Here is a 24,470-nt window from a genome sequence, read left to right as displayed (position 1 = left end):
AAATTCAAAACTGTCCTCCCCGGAGACCCGATCGGATGATTTACTCCGGAATTTATTTTAGTATTGAGAATTGCCATGATTGATTGACTGGGGCGTATCGCTGTAGATCTTTACTGGAGTGTTTGCCCTACTTATGCTTCCCCTTTCTTATGCCGTTGATCAAATCTTTGGTTCATCCGCCTTCGAGGCCGATTTCACAACCTCAGAACAAAAGGGTGCCCTACCACTTACCCACCCATCCGCCCGAAGCCGTTGGTCAGTAAGTGGGGATTGCTTATACCGGAAATCGCTCGGTGAATGACTCGTCACACTAAATGTTTCGCCACGCTGAAGAGTATGAGGTAGAAGGAAATATAATGACCAGTCTGCCCTCGGAAACCTAATAGCCATTCGGGGTCGGAAAAAACAAGAGTTAGCCAAGATGGCTCATAGGAAAGATTAAAGACATATCACTCAAGACAAGTTAAAAAAGAGTAATTTGTGAAGGCCCTTATGATGCGCCAGGTGCGTTTCATAAGCGTATGAGTATTAATGCACCTTGTGTTCCCGCTCATACCTCGGGGTGTTGACTACAGACTGTATGGCTCGTCCAGCATGCCATAGCATGGAGGATAGGGTGCGCGTCATTTTTTACAATGGAGACATCCTAACTCCATGGCCTGACCTCATACAAACAAATAAATATGAGATATTAAGATTGATTTCGCGCCATCTTTAAAATACAAGAACAATGGAAAAAAAGAAAAAAAAAACATTTTTTATAATCTCCAAAAGTAGTATAATAAGATAAAAAAAAGTTTGATTGCCACATATATAATAGAAAAGATATAAAAAAAAATATTGAAAATGTATCATTTTTTAGCATTCTAGATGGTAATAGTCTCTTAAAAGTGTTCCAAATGTTTATTTAAGAATTTTGTCTTATTTTGCTGTTTTCCGAAGTTTGTGAGTTTTTTAATGTTTTAAAAGACAACATTTTAGAGTTTTACTTAAATACTTACCTTTTTAATGGTAAATAAAAATTATAAAAATTGTTAATAACTAAAAAACAACACGAATTACCTGCAGGAGACATATAAGTTTTCTTTCTATGTACTCGGTTCACTGATCCCTGTCACAACTGTCTTGTAAATTTAGTAATTAATTTTTGTTACGTTGGAAAAATTTTGACTACGACTGAAAATTACTATACAACCAAGCTCACACAAATTAAACAATAATTATTAATTAAAACAGTAAATAATTAAAGCATTAAAACAAAGGTTTAAATGTTTACTTTTAAATTCGTTTTAATTATATTTTCTATAAAATAAATACCAGTCTGGTTTTAGGGGTGGTAAATCGACTATTCATCAAATTGCAATTTTGAGACACATTTTCGAAAAAATACTGGAATATGGCATAGATACTCATCACATATTTATAGACTACAAAGCAGCCTACGATTCTGTGAATACAAGAGAAATGTTCAAAGCAATGAAAGAGCTAGGAATACCAAATCCTTTCGTAAATTTAACAAAACTAACTCTTGAAAAAGTTGAATGTAAAGTACGAATTCAGAGAGAACTGTCTGAATCTTTTAAAAGAAATTACGGGCTGCGCCGACTACGTATTTCACAAATAACAACCATCGGTTCAATATATAACAAATCAGTGCAAGTCCTTGTCTATGCTGATGATATCAATATTTTTAGGAGAATGGAAAACCCTGTACGAGAGGCGTACTTAGCACTAGAAGAATCAGCTAGAAAAATGGATTTAATAATAAACACATCGTCATCGAAGCAGTGAACAAACTTGTATACCTAGGAGCGCTCATTGACACTGAAAATAATACTAACGCAGAGATAAACCACATAATTTGAACGGCCAACAGATGCTATTTTGGGCTCAATCTCCTCCTTAAATCCACAATTATATCGAGAAATACAAAAGTAAAACTACAAGACAATAATACGCCCAGTCCTAACATATGATTCATATGACCTGGACTCTAACAAAAAATAATGAAAATATGTTATGATGTTTCGAAAGAAAAGTACTAACGCGAATTTATGGAGCAATGAATGACAATGGAGTGTGGAGAAGACGATACAACTTCGAACTTTATTGAATATTCCAGGTACCAGATATCGTAAAACATATTAAGATAGACGTCTGAGGTAGATAGGGCATGTAATGCGGATGGAACTCCTTTATAGAACCGTTAATCAGAGAAGTAGAGGAAGACCTAGAACAAGGTTCCTTGATAATCGATGAAGACATGAGAAATATGGGAATACGTGCTAGGCGGAGGAAGGCTATGTATAGGGATGACTTGTGAGAAATACTTCAGGTGGCTAGGACCTACACAGGGTTGTAAAGCCAGTATGATGATGATGTACCGAGAACTCAATTCCCTATAGTATTCCGCCATAAGAAGATTGGTAATGTAGAATATCATTTTCATTTAAGACTTTTGCAATGATGATAGGTGTAAGGGGGCCTGAACGGATTAATCTAAACAGGGTTGATTTTTGCATACCAATTTGTCCCCTTGAAAACTAAATTTAACGGAATTCGCGAATATTAACAGTAAAAACTGACTACTTAGAATTAATTGTTTCTTTTTAACTATAATGTACTAGTTACTCTTTTTCATGTGGTTAATGACATTTATACGGAACCAAAACGATAGGGGTTAATATATTTAAAAATTATTCTCAATCAAAGCCTCAGAAAATTTTGTGATGAAGCAAATATTATTATTTTATATTGTATCGCCTCAAAACGTAGCGTTTTGTGGCGAACAGTATGTCTAGTGTATCATTACTCATCGTAACAATCGCAAAATAAGTGATGATAATGATTCTAGACTCTTATAAAGATAATGTGAAACTTTAAAATAGGGCACCATCAATAAATAACCAAAAGAATAGGGAAAGGGCAGCAGCTGTGAGGAAGATAATATAATAAAAAAGAGACATATGAACAAGAAGCAAATAAGCTAGAAATATAAGAGAAACGTTTTTGTGGGTGATTTATGAAGGAATCAAGAACAGAGATCGGTTTGGAAAAGGCAAGCAAATAAGATAATAAGAAGGTGGAAACAAAAAGCAGAAAATAGTAAGAAATGCAAGAGAGTGTTCAAAAAATAGAAGCAATGGAGTGATAAGGTCACCAAAAGCCAAGGGTATATAAAGCATGTAGCGCTGTTGATACATATTCTTCCAAAATGTTTCATTATAATAATTTTTAACTTATTATTTTACGTAAAGCGCTCTATACCAAGAGCTTTTTTAAATTAGAAAATAAATAATAGCCTAAAGTGTAATAAGTCCAAGTAAAGTAGAATTTCCAAAGCTTCAAGACCATTACTTCTAGATTAAAGCTTCTGAAATGGCGACTGTATGGATAGATATATTGTCGTGCAATCATTATTCATTTTATCAGCAATTTTGTCAAAATTCAATGCAACAAAGACACGTGTGCACTATAGAAAGTTGCAATGGACTTGCAATGTTAGTAAGAAATATACATCCCTGACAGCAAACCATTGAGGCCACCACTCTTCGAGTAGATTGAAAGTTTTTCTATGAAAAGCTTCATTAATTTATAGATTTCCTTTTGGGAAGGGTATGATGGTAGATAACCAATGTGTCGTCTTCTGTAATAGTGGACTCCACAACAGAACTTCAAATGGTTTCATACAAAAATATAAACGGATGGTTTAGCAACTGTTTAACCATAAAGTTAGTTGGGTAATACCTAAACCTATAATCCTATCAATACAAGTATTTAAAACGTCTACTTTAATTTGTTTATCTATAATTCTGGTAACATTTCGAGTGGTTTCATACAAAAATATAAACTGATAGTCTAGCAAATGTTCAACTATAAAATTAGCTGAGTAACACCTAAATCTGTATAAACCTGTTAATCCGAGTATTTAAATCGTTTACTTCAATTTGCTTACCTATAATTCTAAGTTATATTATCGGTTTTAGCAAGAGAAACTTCCAGACAAGAAACTGTGACAGACTCTGGGAAATCATACATGGAGAGTTCTTCAATAGTAACAAAAAAAGTAGAAACTTCCAAGCCGATACCAGCCCCACGATCTGGAGCAGCGTTGAGACAGAGGATGATACCTATGGACATAACCGAAAATTTGGACGAACCCAAGAGAGAGCCCGTTCTTCCAAAATTATCGCCTGAGCCGTCTACGATTGAAGGTACTTCCCCGCTACAGGCTGAATTGGAGAGTATATTTAAACAAAGACAGGTAAGATTTTTACTATACGGCATTTTATTTATTGGATATATAAAAAGGAATTCTAAAAATAACAAAATATTAATATTAAAAACAAGAATTTTACGTAATAGAGGTTCAAATATTCCACCTCTTTCTGAAGAGTAAAACCGAATCTGTTGTACAGAGATACTCTCGTATCACTGAGCAGTTCCGGTCTAATGCTCCCACAAAGATGAATTATTTTCTCCCTCAATTCCGCTTAATTTCGGGCTATTTTAAAACCATGTCGATAAACACTTGCTGTCAAATATCTTCAAAGAAAAAAATCATTTCGGGATAAGTCTGGTGATCCGGGAGGCTACTTGATCGCACCACGAGAAGAAATTCAAAAATCCAAAAATGGTTTCTAAATAATATTGAACTGCTCGTGTATTGTGACCAGAACAGCCGTCTTGCTGAAACCAAATGTCAAAGTTGACAGGAAGTAATTGAACTGCCGGAATAATTTGATTTTGCAACAATTATTTATTGCCCGTTAAATTTCCAAAAATAAAAAATTGACCGACGATATAGACCCCCAAAATAACTGTCCAAACATTAAATTTTTGGGGATATTGTATTTGTATTGGAATACTCAAGTATTTATTATGCCGAGACCAATATCGTACGACGGAAAGATTATTAATTCAATTTTTTAAGAATACGACTAATAGTTGATTGTGTCGGTATTGGCCTATCTTCATAGGCACAAGCAAATAAATTTATAATGTCACAGTACGAGTTGCCCCCAAAATACCATTGTAAAATTTTTACTTTTTCTTCTTTTATATACATGTTTAGAAACACTACTTTAATTTCAGCTTATGACATTATAATGAGAAGCAAAAGTATTTGATTTGCTCGGCCAGTGATGTTCCTTGAGACTGTTGCCAAATCGGTAGATCGGTAGATTTCGATATATCATATACACCCTTTTAAATATAAACAATATTTGTAATAATAAATGTATCACAGTATAAATTAACTAATTTAAATAGTACCTAATAAAGGCAAACAAAATTGTTGGTAATAAAACGTTATTATTATCTCCACAAAAATCCAGAATTACGCGTGCTGTGCGCGTGCCAAATACGCTGCTACGACTACGAATCGCAAAAGAGCAGCAATCCAATGGAACAAACTTATAAAACATCGCGACGTTGTATTGAAATTTACACTGGCTAGTTGCAAATCAGGAAATCTCAGTAATTGTAATGTTCCGTTAAAAAATTTCCAAATATATATATATATATATATATATATATATATATATATATATATATATATATATATATGCAAATATTCATATCTTCCAGAAAAGCAGTCTTTCTGTTTAAATCGGTAAACACCGGTAAACACGACCGTACTCTGATGTTATTTCGATGACGTTGGGTTTCATCAGGCATGGATAGTTACTATCCGTATTTGATGACATGATGTGATGATTTCTTCTTTGAAAATATCAAGCTCTTTTACTTCATGCTTACATTTTTATTTTTGTCATTTATATTTACTACTATCGTATTATATGACTAAGAAATAACTAAAATATGATTTTTTTTTAGATTTCCACGAGTCCAACACCGTTTCCAAGAGTTGCAGATTCCTCGCCGTCACCTAAAAGTCCTGCTTCCCCACGAATAACAAGAAATCTTCAAAGCCCCAACATACCAACTGTGATATCCTCCAAATATGATTACTCCCAAGTATCAAGGCACTCTACCAACATGAGATTTACCGAAACAAAAGTAAAAAGTGACGAAACTAGGCACAAATTAAAAATGCCAGCTCTGTCCTCTTTGCAACAACGTGTTTTATCTCTAAATGAAGAAGACAATGAGAACAGCTTTATGTCTTTGACTGATCTTCAAACTGAGAATAAACCTTCCCGACCGATCTCTAAGTCACACAGTTTTAAAGCTGTCAAACATCAACCTTTCAGCCCTGAAAGAACTTATGAAGATGTTAAAAATAAGACAGCGAATTTTTTGGACTCAGAAAAGAAAGAAGACAGTAAAATTTCTTTCACCAAAGCTGCTTCCTTGGATAGTGTAAAAAACTTCGACGAGACAATGCATCTATCCGAGGTCAAGATAGAACTGAAGAAAAAACCTTTGAATTTTAAGACTGAAGAAAAACAATTAGAAGTTTCTTCTAGCCTAGGAGATTCCTCTATAACTATTTCAGGGCCAAGTCATACAGCTGTTGTTAATGTTACCAGCAATGTTGATGACTACAATAGTGTGTCGAAAAATCAAACTTCTGAACACATCGATGGCTCTACAACTATTTCCATTAAAGAACAACAGGTTTCTGTTACCAAAATACAAGTCAAACGAGAAACTACTCAAGTAACTCAGAGTTCTATTACAGTACCGGAGTTTCTGAACAAACAACTCAATAAAGTTGAAATCAAACCATCTAGCAATATTGTATTTTCAATGAAATCACCCAAACCAGCTGAAGAACAAAACAGACCTAAGACTTTGTTTAATTTTGATGTAGAGACTGATGTGACTGCCAAACCACCTACTCCTAGGAAATTCAGTAAGGAAAACGTTGAAATTATCGAGAAAGACACATCTTCGCCTAAGACTTCTCCAATTATAACGGTGAACTCTCCTATTAGATTGAAGAAAAGTGATTCTAGGAAATCTTCTATTACTTCAAATACTTCGAATGTAGAGTCACCTGTAAGGGAAAGAGCTGCGTTTAAGAGTAAATCTGCGAGCTTAGATTCCTTGAACGATACAGACAAGTCATCGCAAGATAGTCTGGATAAACTTGAAGCAAGATATAAAGAAAAGGACAGTCCTGTAAGTGAAACCGTCGTGTTACGTAGAAAGTCTGTAGCAACAAAGAAGAATGAAGAGGAACCAGAACTGATGAAAGTTTTTGCAAGGCGTTCCTTGAAGATTAAAGACAGTGATGTTGACGCTCTTCAAGATTCTTTAAAAGACATGAAAGCTAGAGATAGCGATAAAGAAAATCAAATCGATTCACCTGTAGAAGAACGAAAGAAATCAGAGAGCTTTGAGACTCAAGCCATTGAAATTAAGACCAAGATTGAAGAGAAACTAGAGGTTAAGTCTCCAGTTAAAGAATCTTCAGTTGACAACAAAACTTCCCCGGTCGTTTTAAGAAGGACTCTAAACAATAATGTATTTTTGGGACAAAGGGCTGTGACTATCAACCCCACGAAGAATTCCGATTTAATAATCAAGAAGCAGATGGGTTTCAGCGAACATAGAAAGACCGACCAATGGATTTCTAATATTAAAAACGAAGACGCAAACATGAAAGAAGACGATTTACTGAGTAACATTCCTTCAGATGGCGATTTTATTATGGAACCTAAGAACTTTAGTCAGAGAAAGGCAGAATGGGAGAAGAGGGCGCAACAGGCACAGAAAAAGACTACCCCTTAAATTGGGTGAGTATACAATCAACCTTTGAGAATAATATAAATTATAGTAGGCTATGGCATTTAAATATTTTAGTTTGGTAGTTTGTTGGTGGTCATATATTACTTGGCATTCTCGTTAGTAATAAGGTTGATATGTGGCTAATATATGTAATTAAAATATCATTCTTTGAAAGTAGATGAAGTTAGGCCATTCATTTTTCACAACCTGTTTCTATTAAAATGTTTTTTAATGTCAGCACAAATAATTTAAACTGGGCATTTATTATTTCTTGTTTCTTTCTGATTATCCTCTGCTTGTTTTTCTTATTTTTTTATTTCTAATTAACGTGTCTTAACATCTTTGGTAATTGACACGGGAGCAAAGTTTTACAATAGTACCTACAGAGGTATGATGCCAGAGTTTACAATAGTAAATAATAACAATATTGTAACAGTATTGTAAATAATAAACAATTGTGTAGTCTTTAAAAAGTCTATTAGGTTCTTGAGTCGGCTGGAACAGTTCAGAAGTGCTTTTAGACTATGGATTATATTGTTTGCAATGCGAGTGGCCTGGTATTGTTGACATTCTGTGAGGATGTGCCTGACGGTAATAGGAATATCGTTGCAGTGGGAGCATAGCTGTTGGTCTGTAGAAGACATAAGATGACCGTGTGTCAAATGTGTGTATTGGATTCTCAATCTTTGTATTGCTCTTTTCTGTTCAGAGATGCTAGGGATAAATAGCTGTTAACATTAGGTTGTATTTCTCTGAGTATTGTATTTTTGGTGATCCAAAGCTGCAACTTGTCTTGGATATTCCTTTTGAATTTTGATTTTAAATCCTCTTGGAGCTGTATGTTGTAGACAGGTAAGTTGGATCTAGATGGTTCTTCTGCAGCGCTGCCAGCCATCTCATTTCCTTGGATACCGATATGAAACGGCACTCATATTATTGTTATTGAAGTCCCTCGGGAAGTGTGGAGATGGATCGATTCTAGTATTTTTTGCACTTTGATTGTAAATATTTTTGAACGAATAAATTGTGGATAAGGAATCGTGCACAGAGCTACACCTTAATGATTGTCAAAAGGGAACTCAAGAGCTTTTGACTATAATACTAAAAAGTTCTCCTGAAAACACGCTACATTCGTTGGATATTCGGTATTGTCTTAATACTGTATCAACTGTAGTGACACAACAGCCAACTCATAGTGGGATGTATTCACAATATCCTTGAAAGCTTGTCGAAAAATGATATTATTTGTTTGTTGCTTACTAAATTTACAGAGGGAACTGTTTATAAAAGGAGGTGTACTAGACCATGACGGGGATTCTGATTTTATAGATGCAATTGTTTGAGATAATTTTGTGTCTTGGCACAAGGGTTGTAGGATCTGTGGGATTGAAAGTATACATTTGGGCGAGTTTACGAGTCCAGGTCTTGGCGAAGTCAGAAGATTAAATACAGGGTTAGTCGGATTCGATGAAATTCTGCTAGCATAAGATAGGAGTAGTCGCTGCCTCCGAAGGTAAAGGGGGAGTTCATGAGATTCACAATAGAGACTTTCAGCGGGACTGGATCGAAAAGATCCTTAGCAAATTCGGAGAGCAGTGTTGTGAACAGAGTTTAACGATTGTAATAAATTATTCGATGCGGGCAATTAAACTGTACAACCGTAGTCTAATTTGGATCGCATTATAGCTCGACATATTTTGAGTCGTACACTTTCATCGGCACCCCATTGATGGTGGGACAATGTCTTTAACAAATTCATTCTGCTTAAACAGTTGCCTATTATTTCATTGATATGTCGACGCCAGGTGAGTTTGTTATCTACAGTTACTCCTAAAAACTTGTAATGATCAATTAACTCTAAATTTACTCCTTTTAGTGTTATTTTGGGTATTTCTGCGTTGTTGTATCTCCTGGTGAATTTAATTATTTTGGATTTATTGGAAGAGAACCTGAAGCCAGTTTTCTCGGACAATGTGGTATGGGACCCGCCAGAATTTTGTAATACAGATGAAGTTGCAGCTGTGGATTTTCTTTGACAGTATACAATAAGGTCGTTTGCGTATACAGCAAATTTAGCGGGAGATTTTATATGCAAAGGGTGCATGTTAGGGAGATTGGTCTAAACGAGTTTGGAGAGTTGGGAAGGGTGCTGCTTTTTTTGATAGGAAATATAATGGATTCTCTCCATTTGAAAGGAAATTCTTGTCGGGACCAGAAAGCAATTTATTTATAGTTTCTTCATGGAGATATTTGAGGAAAATTGAGGGGATGTCATCAGGGCCAGCAGCTGAGTTTTTTGTAGTGGATAGGGCTAGAATCAATTCTTGTTTAGAAAAGGTAGGTTTATTGGGTTGGAAAAATTATTAGTTTTACCACTTGGGATGTTGAAAGAATGTAAATGAGACTTTATAGATTTTGGTTTAGAGTTTTGGATTGAAAGTGATGCGCAAAAATCTTGGCGATATTTTGACTTTGAGTCACTATTTTGTTGTCATGAATTAAGGCAGGGATTTTGTCGGCGGTGCTTTATGTTTAATTTTGTTCCCAACTTGACTTGGAGGTGTGTCGGAAGAAATAGAATTGATATAAAGGTTTCTTGAAGTCTTTTTGCTTTCCTTTATGATACGTCTTGATTTAGCTTTCGCTGATTTAAATTTGATATGATTTTCATTGGTTCTTGTTCGTCTATATTTATTCAGGGCTTTCTTACATACACGAACTGCTACAGCACAGTAGTCATTCCACCAAGGAACTAATTTTCGTGTAGGTTTAACAGAATATTTTCCTATATATTTTGAGCGGAGCTAATTATGCAATTGGTAAACTTATCAACTAGGTGGTCTATGTTTTATTCACATTTAATTGAATTGACTTGGTCTCGGACGTTTAGACTGAAATTCATCCAGTCCGTTTATGCAATACGCCACATACTTAATGGTTTGTACGATTGGGATTATTGTCTGAGATTAGTATAGGGAAATGTTCACTATCGAACAGACTATCTAATGGACACCATGTTAGAGATGGATCTAGTTTTGGATCACAAAGGCTGAAATCGATATTTGAGAAAGTTCCTGAAGATATAATGAAGTGGGTGCTACAGCCATTATTGAATAGAAATATATCTTCATTGCTAATTATGTTTTCTATAATTTTTCCTCTGCCATTAGATCCCCACATTGTGCTATGAGCATTAAAATCTCCTACGAGGAGATGGGGATAGGAGTTCTGCTATTAAGTTAGAAATTTCTGTATGATTTACCTCCTTATTAGGCGGTAAATATACATTGCAAATAGTGATTTTATGAGAACACCAGAGTGAAACAGGCACGACCTCTAAATTAGAAGTGATATATCTTTTTTAAGTACGGATTTTGGGTTTCCTTCAAATTTGTTTCTTGTAGACAAAGAATATCTGGACCGGTCTCTTGGATGAGTTGTTGGATGTGTTCTAGACGGGCGTAAAACCCATCACAATCCCATTGTATTAACGAGAAAGATAATACAGACAGAAGAAAAGGCAGCTCAGAATTTAAAAGAAAAACAGAAATGTGTCGATAAGATTATTTTAGAGAGTTTTGGGAGGTCAGGGAAGTACCAGAGTAAGATTCATCGTCACTGGAATCTGTTTGTGAAAGGCATGGTAATGTTAATACATCGTTATTATCTGCAGATTTAACATTATATTACTATCTGATTTTTTTCATTAATCGTGTAAATCTGTTTTTTATTGTTCTTAGAGAAAGGTGCGGGTAGATAGAAATCAAATTGGTGAGGAGTGTATTGATGTCGTTTGTAAACTTTAGGGCTTCATGGTAGGGGTCACTGCTGCCTTTAGTATTTTCTAAAAACGCAAAAAGATCGTTTAAGGAGAGTATATTGTTTTGTGGATTTTTGTTGTAATATTCGGTAATGTCAAGTTTAGTAATATCGGAGATACTAGTATCATCCCGTTTTTCGCTTCTTCTTCTTGGATTTTCTTTAGTTAATTCATTGGGGATATAAGGCGGTTGCATTTCAGAGGTTTTAGCTAACGGAGTTGTAGGTAGACTAGATTCGTCATTAAGTGATTCCGAAGGAGGTTTTTGACCCATTACTCGAATGTTTTGATATGATTGGACGCTTTCATTTATATTCGTGCTAGGTTAATTGTTAGAAATGGGAGCTTGGGTATCTGACTGTATAGGAATAATGGAAGATGGGGAATTAATGCAGTTATTTGCAACATGTCCCGTTTGCTGGCAGATAAAATATTCCATTCTATCTGTAGAAAGAAATATTCTATGTTCGTGACCATCATATGGAATAGTTATTGATCGTAGTTATCAGATCGTTAAGGGAAATGAAAACTAAAGTACCTTAGTTCGTAGTTATCAGAACGGAGAAATATAGAAACTTGGCGCCTTAAGCTTAAAACATGGCTGTATTCATCTCCAGGGATTCCTGCTTTGAGAAACGATATGGGGGATGCTAGTTGTAAGCCAAGACTTTTTATAAAATTTTCAGCTAGATCATGAGGAATAAAAGGTGATATATTTGGAAAAACATTCTTTTGGTTGGAGATATAAGTCTCCGAATATTTAGTGAGAATGTATTAATTTGAATGAATGGATGAGAACTTATCAATTTTTCGACAAGTCCAGAATTAGATAAGTAAATACATACCCTATTATTAAATATCCTGGATACGAAGTAAATGTTCTTGGCTACAATGATAGTTCCGATTGCATGTACATAATCGTATAACTTTAAACTATTCTCAGAATGAAGAACTACGGCCTGATCCTTTTTTGGGAATGTTGGTCTAGGTGCTGATTTTACTGCAGCCGTGTAAGATATGTTACTGTTGGTGGTTGGGTTTGTGTTGGTTACAATTTGGTTTGTTTGATTGTTGGATTTGAAGCATCCTCGTAGTCAAAGATAGCTTCTTGCATTTTGTTTGTATTCATTGTAGAGTGTCAGAAGGCGCCAACTTATCATAGACCATAGTGATGGAAGTTGCCTAGATATGGAGCAACTAGTGTAATGTCCAAAAATGTTCTTGTAATGTTATAATGCACTTAATGAAATATTGTTTATAAAAGTTTAGCGATTATATGCACCCGCAAAATTACACGTATATAGTTACACTGCACTTTGTTATTGTCTGGAACAAGTATAAATCGCAAAACAAGTTTAACAACTATTTATAAACACTGTAATTTACGAGAATGGCAAAAACGATGTTTAGTCGTTGAGGTACACGTATCGAATCCGTATCTTATTTTAATAATTATTAAAAGAATAAATAAATTAAAATTATTAAAATATTATTAGAAGAAACCACACTGATGCGTAGACTCGTCGATAATAATATCAGAGCCTGTTCTGCTGGCTTATATAATGGGAACGAATTGTCTCGAAGACATATGGCTGGGCGGCGCTTGAAACCTCGGGAAAGTCCGAGATTCTCGAAAGTCATCTTTTTATCAGAGTTGGGTAACTGAGTGGCTTCTGGACTTTTCTAACGCACATGGTCGCCATTAGGGGTATGTGACTCAATAACAGTATATATTTAAATTAGTACGAACAATAAATGGTAATAAAAAGAATAAAAATCGAAAAACCAGACTAACAAGAAGTACCATGATATTATAAAAGAATAACAACTATTTTCCTCAATGTATAATGTAATGTAGTAGTATCGACTAGGAGTATAGACTAGCTAGGAGATAATAGCCTAAAAGTCAACTACATCTTTTTGTACTACTACCATTTCCTTCATCTCCTTTATGCCTTTACTAAAAAAAACATGATAACTCAGCCGAGACCAGACAAATATAACAATTCAAAATCATACCATAGAAAATGTTGAACATTATGTATATCTAGGTCATGTCATCAAGATGCTGAAATTAAAAGAAGAACACAACTGGCATGGGACGCTTTCGGCAAACTAGCATATATCTTGAAAAACACCTCCATTTCTGTAAACTTAAAGGCATAACACATGCATACCTCCAGAGTGTACCTACGGCTTGGAGACAGTAGCTCTTACCAAAAAATCTGCTAAAAAATTAGAAACAACGCAAAGAGCAATGGAACGAATCATGGTTGGAATATCACTGAGATACAAGATTACAGACCGAGATAAGACGTAGGACGAAGATTATTGATATTGTGGAAGAAATTACAAAAATGAAATGGCGCTGGGCAGGTCACGTAGCCCGATATAATGACAACAGGTGGACACGGAGAATTCTAGAATGGAGACCAAGGACGACAACAAGAAGCATTGGAAGACCTCAAAAAAGATGGGTAGATGACATAAGAGCAGTGGTAGGTAAACAGAGGATTAGATTGGCGCAAGATAGAGAAAGATGAAAGTAATTGGGAGAGACCTACATTCAGGAGTCGATGGAAAATGGTTGACAAAGAGAGTAGAGAGAGAAAAGATACAGAAGAGACAAGTTTAATTATAAAATGTTTTGTATGGTACCCAGAAGAATTCTTGTTAAAGTGCAATTTTTTTCCAAAAACATCACATAGGGGAAGTTTCTTACATCTGCCATCTTTATAAATCATTAGTAGATTCTCTGGTCTAAAATATAAACTGACATAGGTTTCAAAGTGGTTAGAAATTCATGTAAATTGCGAGAATTATATTTTTGTTTACATTTTCACGTCATGACGTGAAGATTATTTCCTTTGGCTTCGTTTTAATATTTTAGCAACAGCAACTTAATTATTTGTCTCAGACTAATGTTTTTTTTTCTTTTTTAGGTACCTACCTACACGTGAAGCCACCACTCATCTTCCATTTTGTTATAGTTATGTTTGTTTTTATTGTAAATATATTTGTTTATACATATGTAGCAGTCAACATCACAATTTTGTTGAAAAATTGTCTTTTTTTATTGGTTAGTTGGTGCCATTGTGATAAAACCAGCATTTATTATGTGTATCTTGTTTTAAATGTAGATAGATAAGTGCCTTTTTACGAAGAATTTTATCTAGATCCAAAAAGATTGTTAAATCACAGACATGATCAAAAAGGGGACTTCAGTAAGCGATCAAATGACAAAGACAGTGTACATGTATGTCATCATTTCTTAGTTTTATCTTTTAATACATTTTGAACTGTACATTGTTCCAGTAAGTAGTGCAGAAATAATTAATAATTATATAAATCCTCAAAACATAGCTTTGAATACCCAATACACCCAACACAGTTATGTTAAAATAGCCAATATTGGGAAAATGTAGTATCCAAATCTCAGTACTTGGTAGGACGAAGATTCAGTACTTGGTAGTTTACAGGTTTTTTGACCGTATTACCGTAGAGGTAATGTTCAAGTCTGGCGTGAATATCAGCTGTTTGGATTTGCTGGAGGTTTTTGAAACAAAAGCTGCTCTTTGCAAAATAACTGAGGAGCATAGGTTAAAAAGTATCCTTACAATATAATCTTCATTGGCTAGCTTCTTTGACTGAAAATATTAACAGTTATTATTTTACATAAGAAGTAATAATTATGTTCAAATTTAGGCCGATTCATACTTCAACCATTCGGATAATATGCCATGAATGTTCTTTTGTTTGGAAGTTAACTTGCTTTCATACCTTCATCCCATTTCAAAATTACACATTGTGTTTACAAAATCTACCTTTATTATAGCGGCAACTTTAAAAAATTTATAGAACATTGGTAACGATAAAAATCATCTCGGCCTACTCTGAATATTATGCTTTGGATTGGCTGTAGTGAGTCAAATTTTTGTAGAAATATCTCCGGAAATTGGTTTAATTAAAATTTGACTATGCTTCAGCTGAAGAAGTGAAACATTTTGGAAGGAAAACAAAATTTGCAATTACAATTTTGCTTGTGTTATTTTTGTAAACAAATTTCTAGCACATAGAAATGAAAATTTGTGGAAAAAGTGGTAAAAAGAAATTTTTGAACATGTACTTATGGAGAATTGAAAAAAACTTTCCAAAAATTTGGTGTGCAAATGTACCAAAGTGACAAAAGATGATATAAAGTTATCTCCAAAATAAAAATAAATAAAATAAAGACAAATTTGATAGTTTTTTCATGGTTTTGCATAATAATTATGCAATCCAGCTGAACAGAAAACTTGAATCTTTTCAAAATTTGGCCGCATGGAAAACATATACAGACGCTGTCGTTGTACCTATAAAACACTAAAAAAGCTTTTAAATTCACCTTGAAATTCTAAAATCAGTTAATTAGGTGTCCAAGGGAAATTTTTTAAATTTGCTACAGAAGAGACATTTTTTTATTTACTAAAAGTTGTTTGTCATCTAATAAATATAAATAAAAATATTGGTCATCTAATATAATTTTCCTGTATAAACATTAAATAAATTTTCAGAATTGCTAAAAAATGTTTCAAATATCCTATAAAAAATATATATATTTTTGATTTTCCATAACTTTTTCAGCTGGAGCACATTCAAATTATAGTTATATACAACCTTTTGGGAACATTTCTATAAAAATCTAATGGTTGACTCACTATAACCAACTTAAACTACACTGGGGTGCAAAATTAACCGGACACTCAGATCTTTTCTAAAAACTGGCGTTCAAAGAAGTTTAAGGAATACCCAATTGAGTATTTAATAATAAACAAAATTTATAAGTCAAATTTTGATCTAAACACCAACAAAAAACAAAAAAATCTGAGTGTTCGACTAATTTTGCACCTCAATGTCACCTCAATGCACACAGTCAGAGAAAACTAAAAACAACTACTGCAAACGCCCACCTATGTATCTCCTGCCACACGACAATTTGTTATGTGTTCTGTACGGCTTATTGGAATAATATACAGTTTTCCTTTTTGGTAGTTCTGTGATGTGCAAGAATGTTGACCAATATTTGTGAAGAGCCTTGATGGTGGTGCTTGAGAGAGAAACGATATATTTGTCAGATTATTGAATTTAATACGTTTAAGTATCACAGAAAGCATGTAAAGTTGGATACTGTTTAAAATGATATTGAATTAATGTTGTTCTTGTATAATAAAACATAGATATTGATATTTATAATGCCAGAGTTTTATTTATCCATTAAAATGAGAATCTCCACAAATACCCTACACCTTGTCCAGATATAAGCTCCTACAACAACTGCACAAGAAGATATCAACTGGTTCTATGGTCGTCTAGAAGAAACTGTTAACGGTATTCCGAATCGTGAACTAATCATAATTTTAGGAGACTTTAACGCCAAAGTAGGGTCATCTAATGAAAATATTGAAGGAGTGCTGGGTAAAAATAGACTGGGACAGAGAAATGAGAATGGCGACCGTCTAATGGAGTTCTGTGAAGAACAACATCTCACAATTAAAAACACTTACACTTAAAGATGGAAGTCGTCGGCCATCAACTGTAAAACATATCCTGGCGCAGACTGTGGAAGCGATCATCAACTCCTGGTATTGAACGTTCGACTTCGTTTTAAAGTCCCCAAAAGAAGACCCCTAAGAAAAGTCATGTCTCTAAATCCATCAAAAATCAGTGATTTCCGACAAAACCTAGAAGAAGCTCTTTCCTTAGACCAAGTAGATAGTGACCCTGAGAGCACATGGATCTTGAATTTCAAGTACCTATGATTATATGCTTCGTTGACTACCAAAAGTCATTTGATTGTGTAAGCTGGATAAATCTGTGGTCCATTTTAACACTTACTACTGGCTATAAATTTGGAGTTTTTTTGTCAGAAACTGAAACTATATTTTGGTGAAATTCATGGTGAACAAACATTTAGTAATGTAACATTTATACATACAAATAAATGTATGTATAAATTACTCATTACTAGTTGAGGTTTGTTTTTTTGTTTCAACTGATTAAAATCACAAAAGAAAAAATTTAAAGAGGATTGCCTTACAACCGGCAATCTATTTTTATTTTAAAATGAATAAAAAGCTGAAACTTTACCATAACACATAGAAGCTAAATTACAATTTCAACTAAAAACGCAATTGCTTTTGACTACATGAGCAGTGGCGTACCAAATACCCAAACAGTAAATATGTCTCAAACACAAAACCAAGTTTTATCCTATGTATCAGTAGCGAAAACGATTCCACGGCTCACTTTCCCAAGCAAACATCAAGCCATCGTGATGCATGCCGAAGAAAATCTGAAATTGTACGATTACGTTAAAGCTATAGGTGATATAATAGGCCCTAAACAAGTCTCCTTTGCATCTAGGATATCAAACAATCGCATTTGTATCTATCTTTCTAACACTAATCTTGTTGACCAGTTCATAGATTCATATCCCATAATACAGATAGGAGATGTTTCTTTAAATATCCGAAGACATTTTCTCTGCTAAAAGAATAATTATATCTAATGTTTCTCCGTTCTTACCACATGCCATAGTTGAAAATAGCATCAAAAATCTTGGACTTCGCATCGCATCTCTTATATCCTATTTAAGAGCAGCCATTCCTGGGGACGAATATTCACATGTATTAAGTTTCAGACGCCAAGTTTACGTATACCCTCCCTCCGAAGATTTTGAATTACAAACATCAGTACTTGTTTCCTTCGAAGGGAATGAACACAGAATCTTCCTTCTACAGATAAAGTACATTGTTTTATCTGTAAACAAACAGGACATATAGCCTCCAACTGTTCAAATCCTCCAACAGACAATACAATTCCAACCGAATATATACCAACAAGCCCCAACTCATCCGTAAAAATTTCATCTCCCTCTACACATAATGCCAAAGACCCACAAATCGAAAATAAAGACTCCAACACTGAAACTACACAATCAGACCAAATTACCATAACACAAATATCTCAAAAACGAGGACACTCTGAAATAGAAACTCCTAGTGAACTAACAAGCCCTGAAATTCCTGAAAAAGAAGCTCGACCATTGTTAGATATGCCTTCCTCTCTATCAGCTTCCCCCAAAAAAGGTCCCAAAGCTAAGAAAAAAAAGCACAAACCTGATACTCCAACAGAATTAGTATTAACCGAAACCACCAAGAGAACAATCCAAGAAGCATACAAACAGAATCCACAAACCTTTAAAACACCCAATTTCTTTTTCTTCCTTGAAAATAGTTTTGGACATTCTGATCCTTATTCGGAAGCGAAAAAGCTCACGGATGATGTAAAAAGTCTACTTTTAAACCTGCATACTATATATTCAAATCTTTCAGATAGATCCTTAAAAAACTGATTTACCCGTTTAAGTAAAAAGATCAAAAAACAATTACAACTAGAATCCTCTGAAGCCACAAGTTTATTAGACTCAATTTCATCAAGCGAACTAACTGACGATGAGTGCCTTTCCAGGTCGCAGCACTGAAAAATCCCCCCTTCTAATATTCTTCTCATTCAATTTAATCCAGTGGAATTGTGATGGGTTTTACCCTCATCTAGAAAATCTCCAACTGCTTGTTGCTGATACTTTATCCGATTTCATTTGTTTGCAAGAAACCAATTTCTCTAAAAACCATAATCCATACCTTAAAAATTACGTTGGCTACCACTTTATACGAACATCACACGCACGAGCTAGTGGTGGGAGCTCTATATTTATTTTTACAGATATATTCCGCCAAGAATTCCACTTAACAACAACTCTAGAAGCCGTTGCCGTTACTGCTTGGTGTCCAAATAAAATTGTAATTTGCAACGTATATATTCCTCCCTATTACACCCTAACAGCTCTCGAAATTACAAACCTAACTAACCAACTTCCTGAACCATTTATCTTAGTTGGAGATTTTAATGCACATAGCACTATGTGGGGCTCCAGTAATACTTTCGGTAGAAGCAAAATGATTGAAAATATCATAATCAATTCCAACCTTAATTTTTTAAACACTGGAAGCAGCACATACTTTTATATCCAAACAGGTACTCTCTCTTCCATTGATTTAAGCATATGTAATCCATAATTATCTACTCATCTTACATGGAAAACACTGGAAAGTCTTTATGACAGTAACCATTTTCCCATTTTAATTTCTAACAATGTCACAAAGACAAAGCAAAATTAAGTGGAAAATTGCTCACTCTGACTGGGATCTATTTAAATTATTTGTCAAGGAACAAACAAATAAAATCTCCTTTATGAATTCTGCTGATGAAGATCTTAACATGTTGTATATTGTCTTATAACTTCCGCTGAAAAATGCATCGGTAAATACCACTTTGATCCCTCCAAAAAATATGTACCGTGGTGACATGAATCATGTAAACTAGCTGTAAAATATTGTAAAAAAGCATTAAACCGATATCGTAAAACTAGAAACCAAGCGGACCTAATAAATCTTAGAAAACTAAGAGCTAAATCTAAGTGAATTGTTAAAGAAAGCAAAAAGAACTCATGGAACAAATACATCAGTAGCATAACTTCCGACACACCTTCTTGTCAAATATGGACTAAAATAAAACAGATGAAAGGTAGATAGATATACAACATACAAAATTCCAGCCGTTATAGAAGATAACAATGTCATAACTGATGACCCGCAGATTGTAAACACACTTGCCAAATACTATTTAAATAAATCTAAACTTGTACTGGACCAACAAACATAACATAAATAAATGTGTTGTACATAAGAATCCAAATTCCAATGATCATCCTGTCAATCTCCCACTAACAATCAACGAATTAGTCGAAGTTGTTAACTCCCTAAAGAACAGTGCTGCAGAGCCGAATGACATTCCATCGATATTCCTAAAACATCTACATGAAGATACCCTAATAAAGTTACTACAATTCTACAACAACATATGGCTAGGTAACCAATTTCCAACACTTTGGCGACAAGCTATAACAATTCCACTCAAGAAAAATGATACTTCTGCCAATACAACTATGTCATTTAGACCCATCTCATTACCGTGCACACTTTGCAAACTCCTGAAAAAAATTGTCAACAAACGCTTACTTTGGTATCTTGAAAAACATAATATTATCAATACCGCTCAATCAGGATTTCGTCCAAATCGTTGCACGATGGATAATCTTATCACTCTTCAATCCGATATCATAGAAGCATTCTCTAATAGAAACAACCTTATAACTGTCTCACTCGATATAGAAAGTGCTTTTGACACAGCATCAAGGCCGGCAATTCTAGAAAAACTTAAAGAGTCTAATTTATCTGGAAACATATATCTATTTGTTGAGAATTTTTTAAATAACAGAAGTTTCAAAGTCTCTGCAAATGGTAAAATGTCTCCCTCATATATCCTAGAGACAGGAGTACCTCAAGGATCAGTCCTCAGCACAACCTTATTTTTACTGCTTCTTAACGACCTTAGTTTCTTAGTACAATCCCCTGTCAAACATAATATCTATGCGGATGATCTAGTTATTTACTGTTCGGGTAAAGTAACAAGCTCCACTAGCACTCTTTTGCAAAATACTATTGATAACATCTCTCACTGCCAAAAACCAAACCACGTACCAAAAACTTAGCAATCTGCACAGATTCAATATTATCCATAAATTCGATTAGAAAAATCTACACATCAAATCCTTTAGTTAATGAAATCTACGAAAGATGTACAGCACTTGCTAAATCAAACACTTCGGTTTCGATGATATGGAATTCTTCACATGTTGGTATTAAAGGTTGACCACACTGCAAATGAAGCACGTCGCTCTGACCTTACAGATGAAAAAGTCCAAATGTTTCAAGATATAATAATTGAAATTAAAAAGTTATCTACCTCAATGTGGCAAAATCAATGGAACAGGTGCACTACCCAACTAAAGTCCATCCAACCAAACATTTTAGGACCTAGAATTGTTACTAAGGAAAGAAAATCGAAGACCATCATTAGAAGGCTCAGAATTGGGCACACCCGGCTAACCCACGCATATCTGATGGTTCCCGAAGAACCTCCAAACTGCTAATATTGCAACTCCCGTCTAAGTTTACACCATATACTTGTGGAATGTAACCCGTACGCAGCAGCACGGATCAAACATGGTATCCACGGAAGTTTATGTGATATCTTAAAATCTAAAAACAATATGTCTAATGTGATAGAGTTCCTTAAAAACTGTAAATTATATCACCTGTTGTAATTGTATCATCTATCTATATTTCAATTTTGTAATCATCCGCTAGTTTTTTTTTTGTTTTATATCATTTGTATTGAAATTTATATAATCAATGTAACTTAATTTATTGTTTTCTGTAATACAGTTCCTCGTGTCAATGGCCACAGCAGCCGAGACATGTATTGTTTTGAAAAAAAAATCATGTGTAAAGGCCGTGTCAAAAAATGGTCCACATAGTTTGTGACAGAAATAAATGGGTAATTATCTTCTTAGAACTGTGTGTATCATTTTTGACACAATGTTCATTTTTTTGGTTGACAGTAATAAGTGTCAAAAACGCAGTTGGTACACAAGAACTTCTCACAGCATGCTAGACAAGATGTTTTAACACGTTTTGTTTCTTTAGTTACGTCCATTTCTATCTATCCGTTCTACTTCGGAAATTTTATGATTTATTTCTTGGTTAACACGACGATTATGAAAACTTTAAATCTGAAGATTTCGACTACAAAAAATTTCTGAGGCGATTTCTTCCCTAAATTTAGTGACACTTATTTTTTTGTTTGTTATAGCCTCGTATGCAATATGTGCTTTCGACTTTTCTATACCATTTAATACCCCTACGCACTGCTGATGAATATGATGCTTTTTGATCAGAGACGTCTATAAACGATTTCCCATTATTATACCGCAGGCTTTCTCACCACACCCCTTTTTGTTGGAACATCCACTATTTCAGGCACAGACTCCGTAGTGAGAAACACGACATCTCTTTTGTCTTTCCATTTTCCAATTATAACTTTACTGTTACTCCATCTCATGACTAATTTACCCCTTTTTAATTTAGCCTCACTTACTACTTTCGGATTATGCTTCCTGTTTTTTCTCAGTATGCCTATTAAATGTGTATCTTTGTTCAGAAGTTCGTGTGCTAAATTCACGCTAGTGTAATAATTATCTGTGCACAGAACGCAACCTGAATGTAAAAGTAGTTCCATAAGCTGTAACGCCACTTTTGTACCAATTGGATTTTCATTAGGTGTTTGCTCTTTTTCTGTATAAATTTTAAAATTGTATGTAACCTTTTACTCCACACAACTTAAATTAGTTTACACCGTATTTGTGGCACTTCTCCGGTATATATTGACGAAAGCTCAGTCGTCCTCGAAAAGGAATCTCATCTATACACACATTCTTGTGAGGAATATATTTACTGATTGGAACTTCTTGATTAGCAAATTTGGCAAGGGAGGGAATTTTTTGAGTCTATCATCTGAGACAATTTCGTTGTTTGAGAAGTGGAAATTTGACAAACGGAGCTCAAACCTTATCCTGGACATGTGAACAAATTTTGCAATTTCATTTTTGTACAGAATATTGATGCTAAAATAATCTTTTAAAGTAAGTTTACAATTCAACCCCATCCAAATTAGAAGACCTAACAAAAAAAATATTGGATTGATTTGTGTTTCTCCATTGTCCCAATAATGTTGTTTTTGTCAATGTTTCGTTTGTAATTCCTAATATTATTTTCTATTCAGCATATCTGTTGGTTTCCTCGGCAAAAAGTGATAAGATTTCGTTGTCAATAAATAATTTATAAAAATAAATCGGATCGGATCTCCTTCCTTCTGTACAAAAAAACTTTGGGAGAATCTTGAATTTTCCGTGAAAGTAAATGTCTTCAAATTACCTACAAAATTGTAAACAAAAGTCAACACTATAAAAGTAAATACTAATTTATATATTACCTGCACAATTATTCCAAATGACAATAGGATTATTATTAGTATTATTTAAAAAATTATCAAGTTCAGAATCGTTTTTGATAGATTCTAGATCAGATTCGAATACTAACTCTTGTCCGTCACTGTTAATTTCTAAATTAGAGAAAGAAGAACACGGATCTTGATAATTTGAATCATTTATCGAATCATCATCATATTCACGAATAAAGTCGTACTCCATTTCACTCAAATTATCCGCTATTTCAAGTAATTCAGCATCACTTAATTTTTTATTTGCCATATTACTAATTTTAGAAACGTAAACATACAAAAGTAATGTACAAACTAATACAGTGAATCACCCCTGCAAGTCAGTAATATGCAATCTGCTGAAGAAGTCTCAAACTGCTTCGCCAGAATTTAGCCGTAAACTGTAGGAGCCTACTGTGTTCACCAAACGTACACTTAGCTTGAAACATTACCACTTCATGTGACCAAATTTGGTATACGCAGTTTCTGGTAAACATCAACTGTGTATCAAAAATGGTACAAGCGGTAGCCAAAGTGTTAATAGAAATGGGCACACCAATGCACCTAGTGACACTTATTAAAAATCTGTACCAGTCCAATATAGCAACAGTACGACTAGATCAGAAGTTCTCAAACCAATTCAAGATCGAGAGAGGTGTTAGACAAGGATGCGTGTTGTCACCTGACTTATTCAACATTTATGGTGAACATGCCATGTATATGGCTTTAGATGGATGGGCCGGTGGAGTAACAGTGGCTGGTAGGAAAATCTCCAATTTAAGATTTGCTGATGACACTACACTTATAGCAGCAAATGAGCAAGAAATGTATAATCTCCTGCGAAGAGTTGAGTACGAAAGCAATAAAGTTGGTCTGAAAATCAATAAAGCTAAGACAAAAATAATGGTGGTCGACAGATTCCACACACGACATATTCAACTGACTAACATGT

General features: G+C 34.3%; 1 protein-coding gene across 8 annotated transcripts in view; it reads left to right on the top strand.

The window, feature by feature from the left end:
* Window positions 1–16,750, top strand: part of LOC140449831 (uncharacterized) — a 471,756-nt gene extending 455,006 nt beyond the window's left edge. For all 8 annotated transcript variants that reach the window (XM_072543189.1, XM_072543194.1, XM_072543192.1 and 5 more), the window contains 3 exons: window positions 3,987–4,264; window positions 5,839–7,706; window positions 14,461–16,750. In XM_072543189.1, coding sequence (XP_072399290.1) covers window positions 3,987–4,264; window positions 5,839–7,701 — 2,141 coding nt within the window. In that variant the 3' untranslated portion in view covers window positions 7,702–7,706; window positions 14,461–16,750. The remainder of the gene's footprint in view (window positions 1–3,986; window positions 4,265–5,838; window positions 7,707–14,460) is intronic.
* Window positions 16,751–24,470: the final 7,720 nt, after the last annotated feature.

The sequence above is a fragment of the Diabrotica undecimpunctata genome, chromosome 9 (assembly GCF_040954645.1).
Source record: "Diabrotica undecimpunctata isolate CICGRU chromosome 9, icDiaUnde3, whole genome shotgun sequence".
In the NCBI taxonomy this organism is placed as follows: Eukaryota; Metazoa; Arthropoda; class Insecta; order Coleoptera; family Chrysomelidae; genus Diabrotica; species Diabrotica undecimpunctata.
The sequence above is the reverse complement of the archived record's forward strand: the minus strand, read 5'-3'. Positions and strand labels throughout refer to the sequence as shown.